The 13,105-nt window shown below is 40.2% G+C and overlaps 1 protein-coding gene across 1 annotated transcript; it reads left to right on the top strand.

Annotated features, from left to right (window-relative positions):
- The first annotated feature begins 1,431 nt into the window (after positions 1-1,431).
- ndufs7 (NADH:ubiquinone oxidoreductase core subunit S7) lies at positions 1,432-9,975 on the top strand. The gene is made up of 8 exons (XM_033965411.2): positions 1,432-1,499; positions 1,872-1,908; positions 3,395-3,466; positions 4,886-5,003; positions 6,335-6,514; positions 8,314-8,360; positions 8,758-8,846; positions 9,770-9,975. Exons 1-8 carry the CDS (start codon positions 1,484-1,486, stop codon positions 9,865-9,867), a joined length of 657 nt encoding a protein of 218 aa, XP_033821302.1. The 5' UTR covers positions 1,432-1,483; the 3' UTR covers positions 9,868-9,975.
- The last annotated feature ends 3,130 nt before the right edge of the window (positions 9,976-13,105 follow it).

Genomic DNA, 13,105 nt, shown 5'->3' on the forward strand with positions numbered 1-13,105 from the left:
TGCTCTAAGACTCTAATTAAAAGCTTACAAGCCGCATCTAATGTTAGCTCGGATATTTTTACATCTGAGGATTCCATGATCTGGATTTATGAAAGAAAAGGATTACTACTTCAACGCGTGGCCCTGTTATTAAAAGGGCATCTTCCTTCTTTGTGCACAGAACAAAGTAAATCCATGTGTCCTTAACTGTCAAGGCTCCCACAGCATTCACAACATGAAGAACATTTTGAAATGTTGACTCCATACATCTTGCTTGATATATTTGATGTCTGCAGTTTGTATCTATAATGTAGAAGACACAGCCTGTCCATATACTGAGAATGAGAAAAACCTGGATGTGTCCTCTATCTGCTGGTTAACTTTTATTGTAGCACCATTTTTAAACTGTAAGATAAGCTATTCTCCCAACATTTTGATACATGTGTGTCATTTTGAATCAGCTCTATGAAACTATCAACCTGGACGTAATCATTGTACTGAATGTGGTGAAACTGGCCTCTGCAGATCTGATCAGGCCACATATTCAAACTGTAAAAAGACAAAAATGCACACATTTTGAATAGGAAAACAAAAACGTCTATTTATCACTGTACAAAAACGTATGTGTTAACCTATAGTTTAGCTGAGGGCAAATAAAGCTGCACTGTTTAATTTTTATGAGGGAGGGTTTGCCACCTCCTTGTCAACATGAAGAAGAGTTATTACTTTGCTTCTTCCACATTGTGACATTAACCTTCTTTATCCCCAGGGAGACAAGCAGATTAATTCCATATTGTGTCATGAACTTTCCAGACAGACCCACCACCAGAAGATTTAGTGCATCTTTAAAGGAAAATATTTAAAATAAAACATATTATTATGGTGTACACTACCAGTCAAAAGTATGGACACACCATCTCGTTCAGTGCTTTTTCTTCTTTATTTTTGCTACTTTACTACTTTATTCACACAGAAGACATCAAATATATGAAGTAAGATAAATTGAGTTGTATAGCAAAGAGGTAAGGTAAATAAACCATACACATTTTTTTTTACTGATTGTGTATGTTTAAACAACACCGGTGTTCTATTGTGTTCTGACATACAAATGATAGAATAATAGAAGAAATAATTTAAAATACTTATAAAATGTAAAAATGAAGCAAGAAATGTAAACCCGGCTGTCTATTTTTCTGATTTATATGTCATATATGTGCAATTTTACACATATTTACATACATATATTTTTTTTAACATATGAAAACAAAAGTTGAATTAATTTAAATTTGTTTTTGTATGTAGGTATGTTCAATATTTTTTCCCATTCTCCTGCAATGTCTCGCCTTACATTGGATTTTAGTTTGAATATGGAAAACATTTAAATTCATTTTTAGACTGGATATATTTCCCTCGTGCGCTGTCCTCGTGCCTTTAGCGCCATCAGCTGCTCGCCTCGCGCTCACACACGCACCGGAAACCCTCTGACGTCATCACTGTCTCAAAGATGGCGGCGTTGGTCGGTGAGTGATGTTTTGGCTACATTTATTTTACTATTCTGTGACTTGCCGTGATTTAACAGCTATATATACCATGTCATCTCGAAGTGAGCCCTCAGACCTTGCATTGTCTGACGTGTCTTCGCTGTCCGTGCCCTTAATGTGCAGCTTTTAACCGCTACGCGCACTGACCTTGTGTTAGCCTCGCTGCTAATCCTGTCCCACAGTCTACTTATTGCCAGACAGTAGTATCTGGACGAAATTATCTGACCGGCACAATGTATGGTTTAGTAATTGTTCATAACTTTCTCTGTTGTGAGTAGAAAATCCTCTATTGTCCAGCTCTGTGCACACATAACAGGCTCGTTGTCTCACTTGTGTAATGTTATTTTGCAGCGCCCCGCCTGGCCATGTTTGGCTCCTTTTCCACAAGGTAAGAGAGAGAAATCATTTTATAGGGCTGTCAGAAAAAGAAACATAAAATCAATACCAAAACTTGTGTTGAACTAGAAACTCATTTGTGCAGCATTTGTATTGAGGCTTTTTTAAACCAGATCAGCTGGGTTTGTTTATTTCAGCTTTTTGTGGAAATAGTCAAAGATGAATTCTGTATAAACTGACAATGCTCAAAAGGAGGCAGGAGTAAAATATGTAATAAACCCCAGTTTCCATTTTTTATAAGTTATACAGCTGTCAACTACTCACATAAACATTACATAACTTTAAGTGAAGATGTAGCTGTACAGTCCATAAACTGGGGAGAGGAGTTATATCTGTTCTACTAATTCCTCAATATGTGCTTTAGCTGATATTGATATTTGATATAGAAGAGCATTATGTGGCTGTATGTTACACAAACAACACATTATTTTACATCCCAGTTAAATACATTTTGTTACTATTTTTACAAATGTGAAACGTGGTCTTTACTTCAACTTAAGACACATTTTTGGGCCTTACTATGGATTTTAAAAGCTAAATATCGGTTATCAGCCACAGCAGCTGGGCAAATGTCCAATATCATATCAGCTCAAAAAATCTATATCAGCTCATCTCTAAATCATACATCAGTTCAGGCTACCATATATTTGAGGTTTTTATTAATTATTAAGTATAAGTAATAAAAAATATTATAGTAACAATTAGTGCCACAAGGGGGCGTAGCAAGCAGTCTGTTAATTTACATAGTTATAGTATTTGGTAATATTTAAGAATCCAGTTTGTTTAAAAATAACGGTGTATTGTATGAGTAAAGGAGTGTTCTTTTGTTTTTTATCAACATGGTATAGAAATCCAAAAAGTAAACAAGTTCGACATGTTGAGGTAAAATGTAGACCAGATTTGTACATTCAATGCATTATAACATGAATCTCTCTTAAGTTATTTAGTATTATCTTAAAGGTGCACCCTGTAACTTTTCTGGTGGAGGTCAGCCACCTCTGTGTCTCCAGGGATATATTAGTTTACCTGGAATGTTCCACAGTATGATATTAAACTTGCTCCATTTACACAAACTGCTGACACCAGGCTAGACCTGTTGAGGTGTGCCCAATGAATCACAGTAAGACTGCACACTTTTCAAGGAATTTGTAAGCAATAGACCTGTTTAATACTCTCTGTCTGCTGTTTATCTCCCATACAGTGGCACATTCCAGTAGACATGTAGTCGACTAAAGAAATTCTTGGCCAACTAAAGAGCGATAGCCGCCTAATAAGGGAGTGAAAAAGCGGGCAAAACTATCTCTGTCTCTCACCCAAAATGCTTTCACAAGACTACATCTCAATGGGAGTTCATGCAAAAACTACTATTTATGCACAAAAAAGCACTTAGAAACAATGTGTTTAAATAGATTCGTATTTCTCTCCAGGTGTTTTCTATTGCCCCCAAACTACTCACTTGTCCTGTTGTGTTTCTCCAGGCCCCTGTCCGCCCTCATAGTTCATCAGAAGAGTTTGCACAGTCATGTCAAGACCGAGAGCACATCCACCAGGTGAGGGATATCAAACTTACTCGGTTAATCAATACTCCAAAATGTAAACCTACATATAAAGTGCTGTCTGTTTAATTTGACTTTCTCATTCAGTCAATCAATAACACTTTTATTTGTCCCTGAGGGGCAATTTAAGCACATTAAAATACAATAATAGTAAAAAACTCAACAGGTAGGGACATCAGATACAGTGTCAGAGCAGTGTGAGGTGTTTAACATCCTCCTCTTCGTCCTGAAGCTCGGGCATCACAACAGTGTCCAGGGGAAGCCAGGTGAACTCTGGCCTCTTCTGCCATATTTGGTGTAGAAAGCCCATTGCATTTTTGTAAAAAGTCTCTAACTGCTCAAATCACACAATCCAAACTTTCTTAACCTGAAAAATTAGGTTAAAAATGTAAGATAAAAATGTAAAAAGTTTAAAAACTGCTCAGTGTGCCAGCCAGTCGGCTGCGAGAGCAGCGAACCACGACCATGGCAACCACAGAAAGATCAGAAAATTAGATTTGATCAAACTGGTCACAGACTAGAGCAGTGATTCTCAACCCTTTTTCAGGACTGTCAACTTTTCACCAAAGCTTGGAATGAGAATCTCAATTATACAAATAAATACAAAAATTGAGTGCTTTTATTATCATCGTCGTATCAGTATTGACTGTTGAGTCTAATGTATTGTGACAATACTATTGTACATACTTAGTAATGTTTTAGAGGATTTTTGGACATCAGTATCATTTAAAACAAGAAAATCTATAGTAATAAATGGTAATATACTATAGTAACAGATTTATTTGTGTGTTAGGGGTAGGGGGCACTTGAGACAAAACAGGTTGGAATCCACTGATTTAATAACTGAAGCATGTGCGGCTGCTCATAAAAAGTAAGAGATGAGAGCGCATTGCGCCTGTGCTGTGCAACCTGTACTGGCTCCCTATTTCATAATGGGTGAAATTTAAAATGTTACTGATTGTATTTAAAGGTCTGCACTGTATGGGTCCTCAATATTTGAGAGAGCTACTGGAGCCCAATACTCGACCCAGAGCCCTGAGGTCAGCTGACCAGCTCCTGCTTGCCGTGGTCAGGGCCAGGCTCAAAACCAGAGGAGACGGAGCATTTTCTGTGGCAGAGCCCACAATATGGAATAGTCTCTCTCTCCCCGTTAGATCCTCTTAGTCTGTAGAGCAATTTAAGGCCAGACTAAAAACCCACCTCTTCTCCCTGGCATTTGGCTCTAGCTGGGCAGGATATCTTGATGCTTTTTATTGTTTTATTGCCTATGTGTCGTATTTTATGTATATCTGTTTTTGTTTGTTGCTGTTTGTGTGAAGCACTTTGGGCAGCTTAAGTTGTATTTCAAATGTGCTATATAAATAAAATTGAGTTGAATTGCATTGAATATGCTGACCCCTGTGTATTTGCCAGTGTGGTTCCAGTACGAGAGAAGAGCATGGCGGTGGCTGCTGCCAAGCCCTCAGCGGTCAGCAGCAAAGGAGAGTACGTCATCACTAAACTGGACGACCTGGTCAACTGGGCCCGTAGGGTGAGTGACCTCTCTGCTCATTATCTACTGTAGACTTCCCAAGTCTTGTGCAATATTTTAATGTAGCATATAAAGTTTTAGGCATGTGAAATCTGGAGTTGAAGTAACATTTGCTAGTGACACTTTCCAATTCTGTGAATTTAGTTTCAATTCAATTTATTTTTGCAAAGCCCAAAATCACAACGGTAGTTGCTTCTTAGGGCTGAACATGAGAATTGATTTAACCAACAGAAAATTTGCAAAATCAACAATGAAAGAGAAACAGACAAGCAAATTAATCAATAGAAAACAAGCAAATTGAGAAATGTCCCAGAACGTCCCGTGTCCTTAGACCCTCATCTCTGCAAGGAAAAACTAAAAACAAACCCAATGGGAAAAACCTTGAGGAGAACCGCAATGAAGGAGAGATCCACTCCCATGGACGGGCAGGCTGCAGATGTGTCCAGGACTAATGTGCATCCATTTACAGATAGAGCTCAAGTCTGTAGGGCCAGAGCCCACTCAACTAAGAGACAGCCAGGCACCAGGTCACCCCAGCCAGGCACCAGGTCATCCAGCCAGGTGAGGGAAGGGAGGGTCCAGATCAGGGGGAATCTAGGGTCCAGTCATCACTGGGCGGTCAGCGGCCAAGCATCTGAAACAGTTGCACTCCCCAGAGGGGGGTGGGACAGGGAACTACATGTGACTAGCAATGAACGAACTCCAGGTGAACTGAATAGTGAATGCTGTTGACATTTTGAGAGCAGAGTGCTCTGTTTGAATAATATGGTACTATAGCATCTTGCAGTTATGATGCGGCCATGCTCTTTATGGCTTTATATGTCAGGAGGATAACTTCAAATTTAATTCTAAACTCGATAGGAAGCCAGTGAACGGACTCCAGCACTGGGGTGATGCGTTCTCTTCTCTTAGTTCCTGTTAAGAGCCTGGCTGCTGCATTTTGAACTGCAAAAACCTTGCATTTACCTTAGGTTGCAAATGAATTAGTCGCACATTTTATCTATACAACATATTGTCTAAAACTGTTGTAGAGCCTATAGGACATCATAACTGTGTCCTTCCTTTTTATGTGGTATAAAGACTAGATAAAAGTTTACATTCTGCCCTGGGGCAGACTGACAGAAGCAAGGCTGCCAATCTCCACCATCGGCCCCTCCGACCACCATTAACACACAAAGACAAAATTAATAATAGACAATGTGGGTGAAGTGTCTTGCCTAAGGACAATGTCAGTGTCAATGATATAGTTGTATATTTCTCTTAAATGCAGTGATCAAATGTGAAGCCTCTCCCCCTTCTGCTTCTCTAACTATCCATGTCTTCCCCCACAGAGCTCCCTATGGCCCATGACGTTTGGGCTCGCCTGCTGTGCTGTGGAGATGATGCACATGGCTGCTCCTCGCTATGACATGGACCGCTTCGGAGTGGTGTTCAGAGCCAGCCCGCGACAGGCTGACGTCATGATCGTAGCTGGGACACTCACAAACAAGATGGCCCCTGCTCTCCGCAAGGTTAGTATGACTCTATCTGCTCATGATGAGTCTAGGGTCTGAGCTTTCAGAAAAGGATTTATTAATAAAGAAGAGGGGTAGGTGTGGAAACAGTTCAGTATATCATTACCTCGGATGTGTTTTGATGTTTGTGAGAAAAATATGCAGGGTTTATGTGTTAAACATGTGTGAATGGAACCAAACAAAACTCTAGGTATGTTTTGATGAGGAAACAACATCATAATAGACCAGAAAATAATGCCATGTTAATTTAATTTGAATATTGCACTATTATAGATTGATTATTATTTATTTTGATCAGAGTAAAGTATCAAGTAAAATCTTAACAATGCCAGCACCCATATTCATCCATCCATCCATTTTCTTCCGCTTATCCGGGGCCGGGTCGCGGGGGCAGCAGTCTAAGCAGGGACTCCCAAACTTCCCTCACCCCAGACACGTCCTCCAGCTCCTCCGGTGGGATCCCAAGGCGTTCCCAGGCCAGCTGAGAGACATAGTCCCTCCAGCGTGTCCTGGGTCTTCCCCGGGGCCTCCTCCCGGTGGGACATGCCCAGAACACCTTCTTAGGGAGGCGTCCAGGAGGCATCCTGAGCAGATGCCCGAGCCACCTCAGCTGGTTCCTCTCAACGTGTAGGAGCAGCGGATCTACTCCGAGCTCCTCCCATGTGACTGAGCTCCTCCTAAGGGTGCGCCCTGCCACTCTGCGGAGGAAACCCATTTCAGCCGCTTGTATCCGCGATCTTGTCCTTTCGGTCATTACCCAGAGCTCATGACCATAGGTGAGGGTAGGAACGTAGATTGACCGGTAAATCGAGAGCTTCGCCTTCCGGCTCAGCTCCTCCTTCACCACAACGGACCGATACAGCGACCGCATCACTGCAGACGCTGCACCGATCCGCCTGTCAATCTCCCGCTCCATCCTTCCCTCACTCGTGAACAAGACCCCGAGATACTTGAACTCCTCCACTTGGGGCAAAGACTCACCACCCACCCGGAGAGAGCAAACCACCTTTTTCCGGTCGAGAACCATGGCCTCGGATTTGGAGGAGCTGATTCTCATCCCAGCCGCTTCACACTCGGCTGCAAACCGCCCCAGTGCCTGCTGCAGGTCCTGGCTCGATGAAGCCATCAGCACCCATATTATACTTTTATAACATATTTTAAGGGTGATATTTTCAAATAACTGTTTATTTAAACCTAAATGAGCATGAGTAATTCCTCGCTGTGCCTCCTTCAGACAGCACACAGTTGGTTGTTGCAGAGCGCAGAATGAACAGTAGATCTGTGTAAACGCAGTAGGATTAGTTGCAGCCGGCGGAGGATTGGCATAGCCGCCTTGGGGCCGTATGCAGCAGCCGTTGCACCTCTGAGTCAGAGTCTACGGTCAAATGCTGTCATCTTAAGAGGGGGCATTATGCAAAATTGCCTTTTTGGAGCTTTTTATCATGTTATAACATTGTTCCCTCATCAAAAACATGCCTAAAGACATTTTCTTATGGTTAGCAATACGAGTCTGTCCAATGCTCAGCTCACAATTCTACATCACCCAGGCTCCTGCACTGCCATTTTACATAAATATACAAAACCAGGCTACAAAACAATATCCAACAACTTCACAAACCTGATATGCTGTAATTTCAGTAGCAAATTGCACACAAATTGTAATGTGATGGCACTTTAAAGGGGGAGTGATGCGGTGGAGAGAGGGGAGACTCAGACTGTCAAAACTGAAAGTGAAACTTATTGAACATGTTAATACGTTGTTTTTGGCAATTACAGCAAGCGTATTTCTCCCACAGGTATACGACCAGATGCCCGAGCCACGCTACGTCATCTCTATGGGCAGGTATGGTTGACCACATGAGATGCACTGTGTATGGCATGATTTGTTGTTATAATATACGGTACATAAACAATAAACCGTGGGGAGCCATGTGGTAAAACTGCATAAGGCAGAGTCTTTTATTGTTTTTATTACAAATGTTAATGATGTGCTAAGTTAGTCTTATGATGTAATTGTAATTAAATGCGTACTTTTAGTATGTTCACCTGCCCAGGGACAGCAGATTTAGGAAAGTAGCAGTAGCTAAATCTGGTGCACTTCATCTTTTCTTTTGTAAGATTAATACATTGTACATGGTCCCTGACAAATAACGTGGATACATGTGTGATTAGGCTATGATGATATCTGTGAAACCATATTATGTAAAAATCTTGTATTGTGCATTGTTCTGTCTGTGCAGCTGTGCCAATGGAGGAGGCTACTACCACTACTCGTATTCTGTAGTCAGGGGATGTGATCGAATCGTACCAGTCGACATTTATGTTCCAGGTAAAGTTAAGACGGTTATAGTTACAGTGCTGACATAATCTGGGTTCTGAGGGTCCAAAGATCTCTGCCAGAGAAGTTTTGTGGGTCCCTGGACTTGCATATTTTGTGCATATTTTGAACAACGGGAGGGGGGTTACTTTTACTAACATGGGGGGATACTTTTAATAACATGAAATGCCACGTTAATACTCAAAGATACTTGAAGATTATAATGATGAATTTATCTCTTAATTCTTCTTAACTGTTTTCTTTACTTTGACTTGACTTTGACTTTTTACCATATTGTTGTGTTCTGGTGTAAGGAAACAAATTACTTCTTGTTGTTTATTTGCTGAACACAAGGGCTTCTTTAGGCCATAATCCATGCCAAAAAGAAGAACAAAACAATAGCAGTGTCAACTCCGCAGAGTAGGTCTCCTAACTGAACAATAACTAACGAATTAAACCCTTGCATGAACTTGTCGGCATAGCAATCAAGTGTCCCATACAAAAGCATTTACATTAACAGCAACGCATAAACAGTTACACAAACAACAAAAAGTGCCAACCCTGAATTTAAGACAAAATATCAGATCATCACACTATTATAACATGGTCCCCTCATCATTCTTTGTTCACCCCATGAGCCCAGGCCATGATCCCATATGGCCATTTTTTATAAATATACAAAAACGGGATACAAAACAATACACTGCAACTTCACAAACTTGATGCAACGTGCAACGGGGGGTGTCTCAAAAATAATTCAACCTTTTTGGCTTGTATAGCATTTTCACAAAAAAGTGCTTTGTATTATGTGTTAACAGTTACGTAATACCTCATAGAAGTGTAATAACTCCTCTTTAAAACCTGCATCTCCTGTATCGTGTTTACATGACATGGTCTTTATCACTGAAGATGCTATTTCCCCCCCCGCTCCTCAGGGTGTCCCCCCACAGCTGAAGCACTTCTCTACGGGACGCTACAGCTCCAGAAGAAAATCAAGCGAGAGAAAAAGATGCGGATCTGGTATCGGAAGTGATTGTGTCTATATATGTATGTGTGTACATTCTGTGTAAATTTATTCTACTTTATTTTGGGCTTTCATGTTCAGAGCAACAACACTCAGCTTCAATAAAGCCTCTATTGTCATTTACTCACTGTCCAGTCTCTTTAAAGTCATACATTTCTTTACAACTGAAAGTGGAACTAAACAATCAACTTTTCTTGTACTAAACTCTACACTAAACTGTGTATATGGTGTTTTAATAGCAATATCTACTGCTCCTAGTCCATTTTTTGTGCAATTTTACAGCAAACTATGTAAATTTGCCGCTTTCTAGTCAACAACTTAGACAACATGTGAGAAATGTGAGCTGCAATAAATAAATAACAGAATGAGCACTTAAGTAATTGGTTTGTATCTATAATAAGCATAGACATTATTTATTTCACTTTTTACAGCTCCAATCTTATCAAAAAATGGAAAAACAACAAAAGGTTCCCCAGTAGTACAAGGGAAAACTACTCACAATAAATATTTACCTTTAAAAAAATTCTTTCATCTGTCATGTATCGATATAGTAATTATCGAGACAGGCTCTGTAATAAGAAAAAGATAAAAAGGCCTTTTTTTTTTCAATTCATATAGATTTCTGTCCGTATTTCCCACTCCGATATCTGTCCTTATATACTTGAAATTCAAGTTAAGGAAAAAAAACTCAAGTGTTCTCACATTGAACACAGGGTCCATCTGACAGACTCTCTGCCACTCCCTGCTGTAACCTGCACACACGGGTCCTTGGGTCACTCCTGTCCTCTCCATGGCCTGTATAAGATCTATGTCTGTGCACTCTAACCTGTTACAGTAGTGATAAACAACACCCTTGGAAGCAATAGTTTAACTCTGGGCTTATCTTAAATTAAACACATTCAAACTTGTGGCCCTATGCTCTCGAGTCAAAGAGGGACCTGAGTTAATCTACAAACATACTGCACACTGGAATGTTAAACTGTAATGTGCAGGTTTAGGCATTGATATTTGTGTAGTACATTGTAGTTTTAACCAGTAGTTGTATTTTCTGAGTGGCTGAGGAGGTCTGAAGGTCTCATGTCATGTCAAACCTTTTAAAATGTAACTGAGTTGACTCACCACTCCACAGAATTGACCTGTATTAGCCTGGTTAGCGTTACTCTTTGTTTCCATTGTCAAAAGTATCGAAATTCAATACTAAAACTAATGTTGAAACTAGATACTTGTTTATGAAAATATCTACACTGAAATTTTAGTATCATGACAAGACTAGATGCTACTGCATGATGTTTTTATTTACTATTTATTTACTTATTTCTCGATTACAAGCAAGTAACGGCACCAGCAGGCCTGTCACGATAATCTTTTAATTTTAGATAGCTGGAACAATATATGTTTGTGCTCAGTAATTGTCGTGAGTACATTTCCTTTGCATTAATGAGGATATTTTTGTTATTTTAGTTGTAGTACTATAATATTTGGGATTATCCTGCTTTATTGTTATTACATCAGTGGCATAAAACACAGTAAGAATGCATGTTTTTCAAGGAACTTTTGAGCAATAAAACAGTATGTTCTGATCTTTAAGGGCCTATGATACAGGACAATAGAATGGTGTGATGTCCTAACTATGGAAGTCACCTTTTCTCAGATCAAGCACTGAAGGTGGAGCAGCTGCTGGTGTCTTCAGCCCAGGTTCAGAGTAGAAGTAGTGTGTAGACTCTATTGCTGTATTTCAGATGACATCACTTCATTCTATCAGCCAAAAATACTTAATACAGATGGGTCATCTACAGTTGAAAGCAGAAGTTTACATACACTATATAAAAAGACACATGTGCTTTTTTTCCTCACTGTCTGACATGAAATCAGACTAAACCTTTCCTGTTTTAGGTCAATTAGGATTACCAGAATTATTTCTGTTTGCTAAATGCCAGAATAATGTGAGAAGGATTTTTTAAGACTTTCATTACTTTCTTCAAAGTCAGAAGTTGACATGTATTTCATTAATATTTGTTACCATTGCCTTTAATCTTACTTTACTTTATCACTTGGGTCAAATGTTTTAGATTTCCTTCCACAAGTTTCTTACAATAGTTGGCAGGAATTTTGGCCCATTCCTCCTGACAGAACTGGTGTAACTGAGCCAAGTTTGTAGGCCGCCTTGCTCGCACATGCCTTTTCAGGTCTGCCCATAAATTTAGAGTAGGCTGTGCGCAGAGTAGACTGTGTGTTGAGTAGGCTCTGTGTAGAGTAGGCTGTGTATAGAATAGGCTGTGTGCAGAGTAGACTGTGTGTAGAGGAGGCTGTGTGGAGACTGTAGACCCAGAGCTGCTGTTGCCTCCTGACTTCTCAGATGATGAATGACTCGGCTCCAGCTGTGACTTATTCCAGCAGGACAGACCTGAACATGCACACTCGGCTAAATGCTGCCACACATCTGCACAAAGCCACATGAGCTACAAATGCTTTCATAAATGATTTCCATTGTGCTAAAGATTTCACATGGTGCCTATTTTAACATTTATCAGTAATACTGTAACCAGGACTGTTCATCTGTGCTGTACCTTCTATATATAGTACAGGTACCTTTAGTTCTGGGTTTGTGTATTTTAAATATACTTTTCTCACAAAATGAACAGCAAAAGAGTAAAAGAGAAGAGTGCAGAATAAAAACCTTTCTGTCGTATGCACAGCTAAACAAAACCGTTTTGAGCCTGGATTTAAACATTGTAGTAGAGGCCTGTCTCACATCTTCAGGAGGATTGTTCCAGGTTTTAGCTGCAGAAAACGGAAATGCTGATTTTCTCATGTTTAGTCCTGACTCTGGGCACCAGCAGGAGGCCTGTCCCTGAAGTCCTCAGAGTGTGAGATGGTTCATATGACACTAACATGTCGGATATGTACTTTGGTGCTTGGCCATGAAGAGACTTGTTCACAAGCAGAGCTGCTTTAAAGTCTATTCTTTGAGCTACAGGAGCCAGTGGAGAGACCTGAGCACAGGACTTATGTGCTCGTACTTCCTGGTTCTAGTCAGGACCCGAGCAGCAGTGTTCTGGATGTACTGCAGCTGTGTTAAGGCTCGTTTGGAGAGGCCAGTGAGCAGGACGTTACAGTAGTCAAACCTACTGGAGACAAATGCATGGATAAGTCTCTCTAAGTCTGGTTAGACAGCATACTTTTAATTTTTGAAATGTTTTTAGATGGTAAAAAACTGCAGATGTTATTGATTTGATGTGGCTGTTAA

Source organism: Periophthalmus magnuspinnatus, chromosome 4 (genome assembly GCF_009829125.3).
Source record: "Periophthalmus magnuspinnatus isolate fPerMag1 chromosome 4, fPerMag1.2.pri, whole genome shotgun sequence".
Classification (NCBI taxonomy): Eukaryota; Metazoa; Chordata; class Actinopteri; order Gobiiformes; family Gobiidae; genus Periophthalmus; species Periophthalmus magnuspinnatus.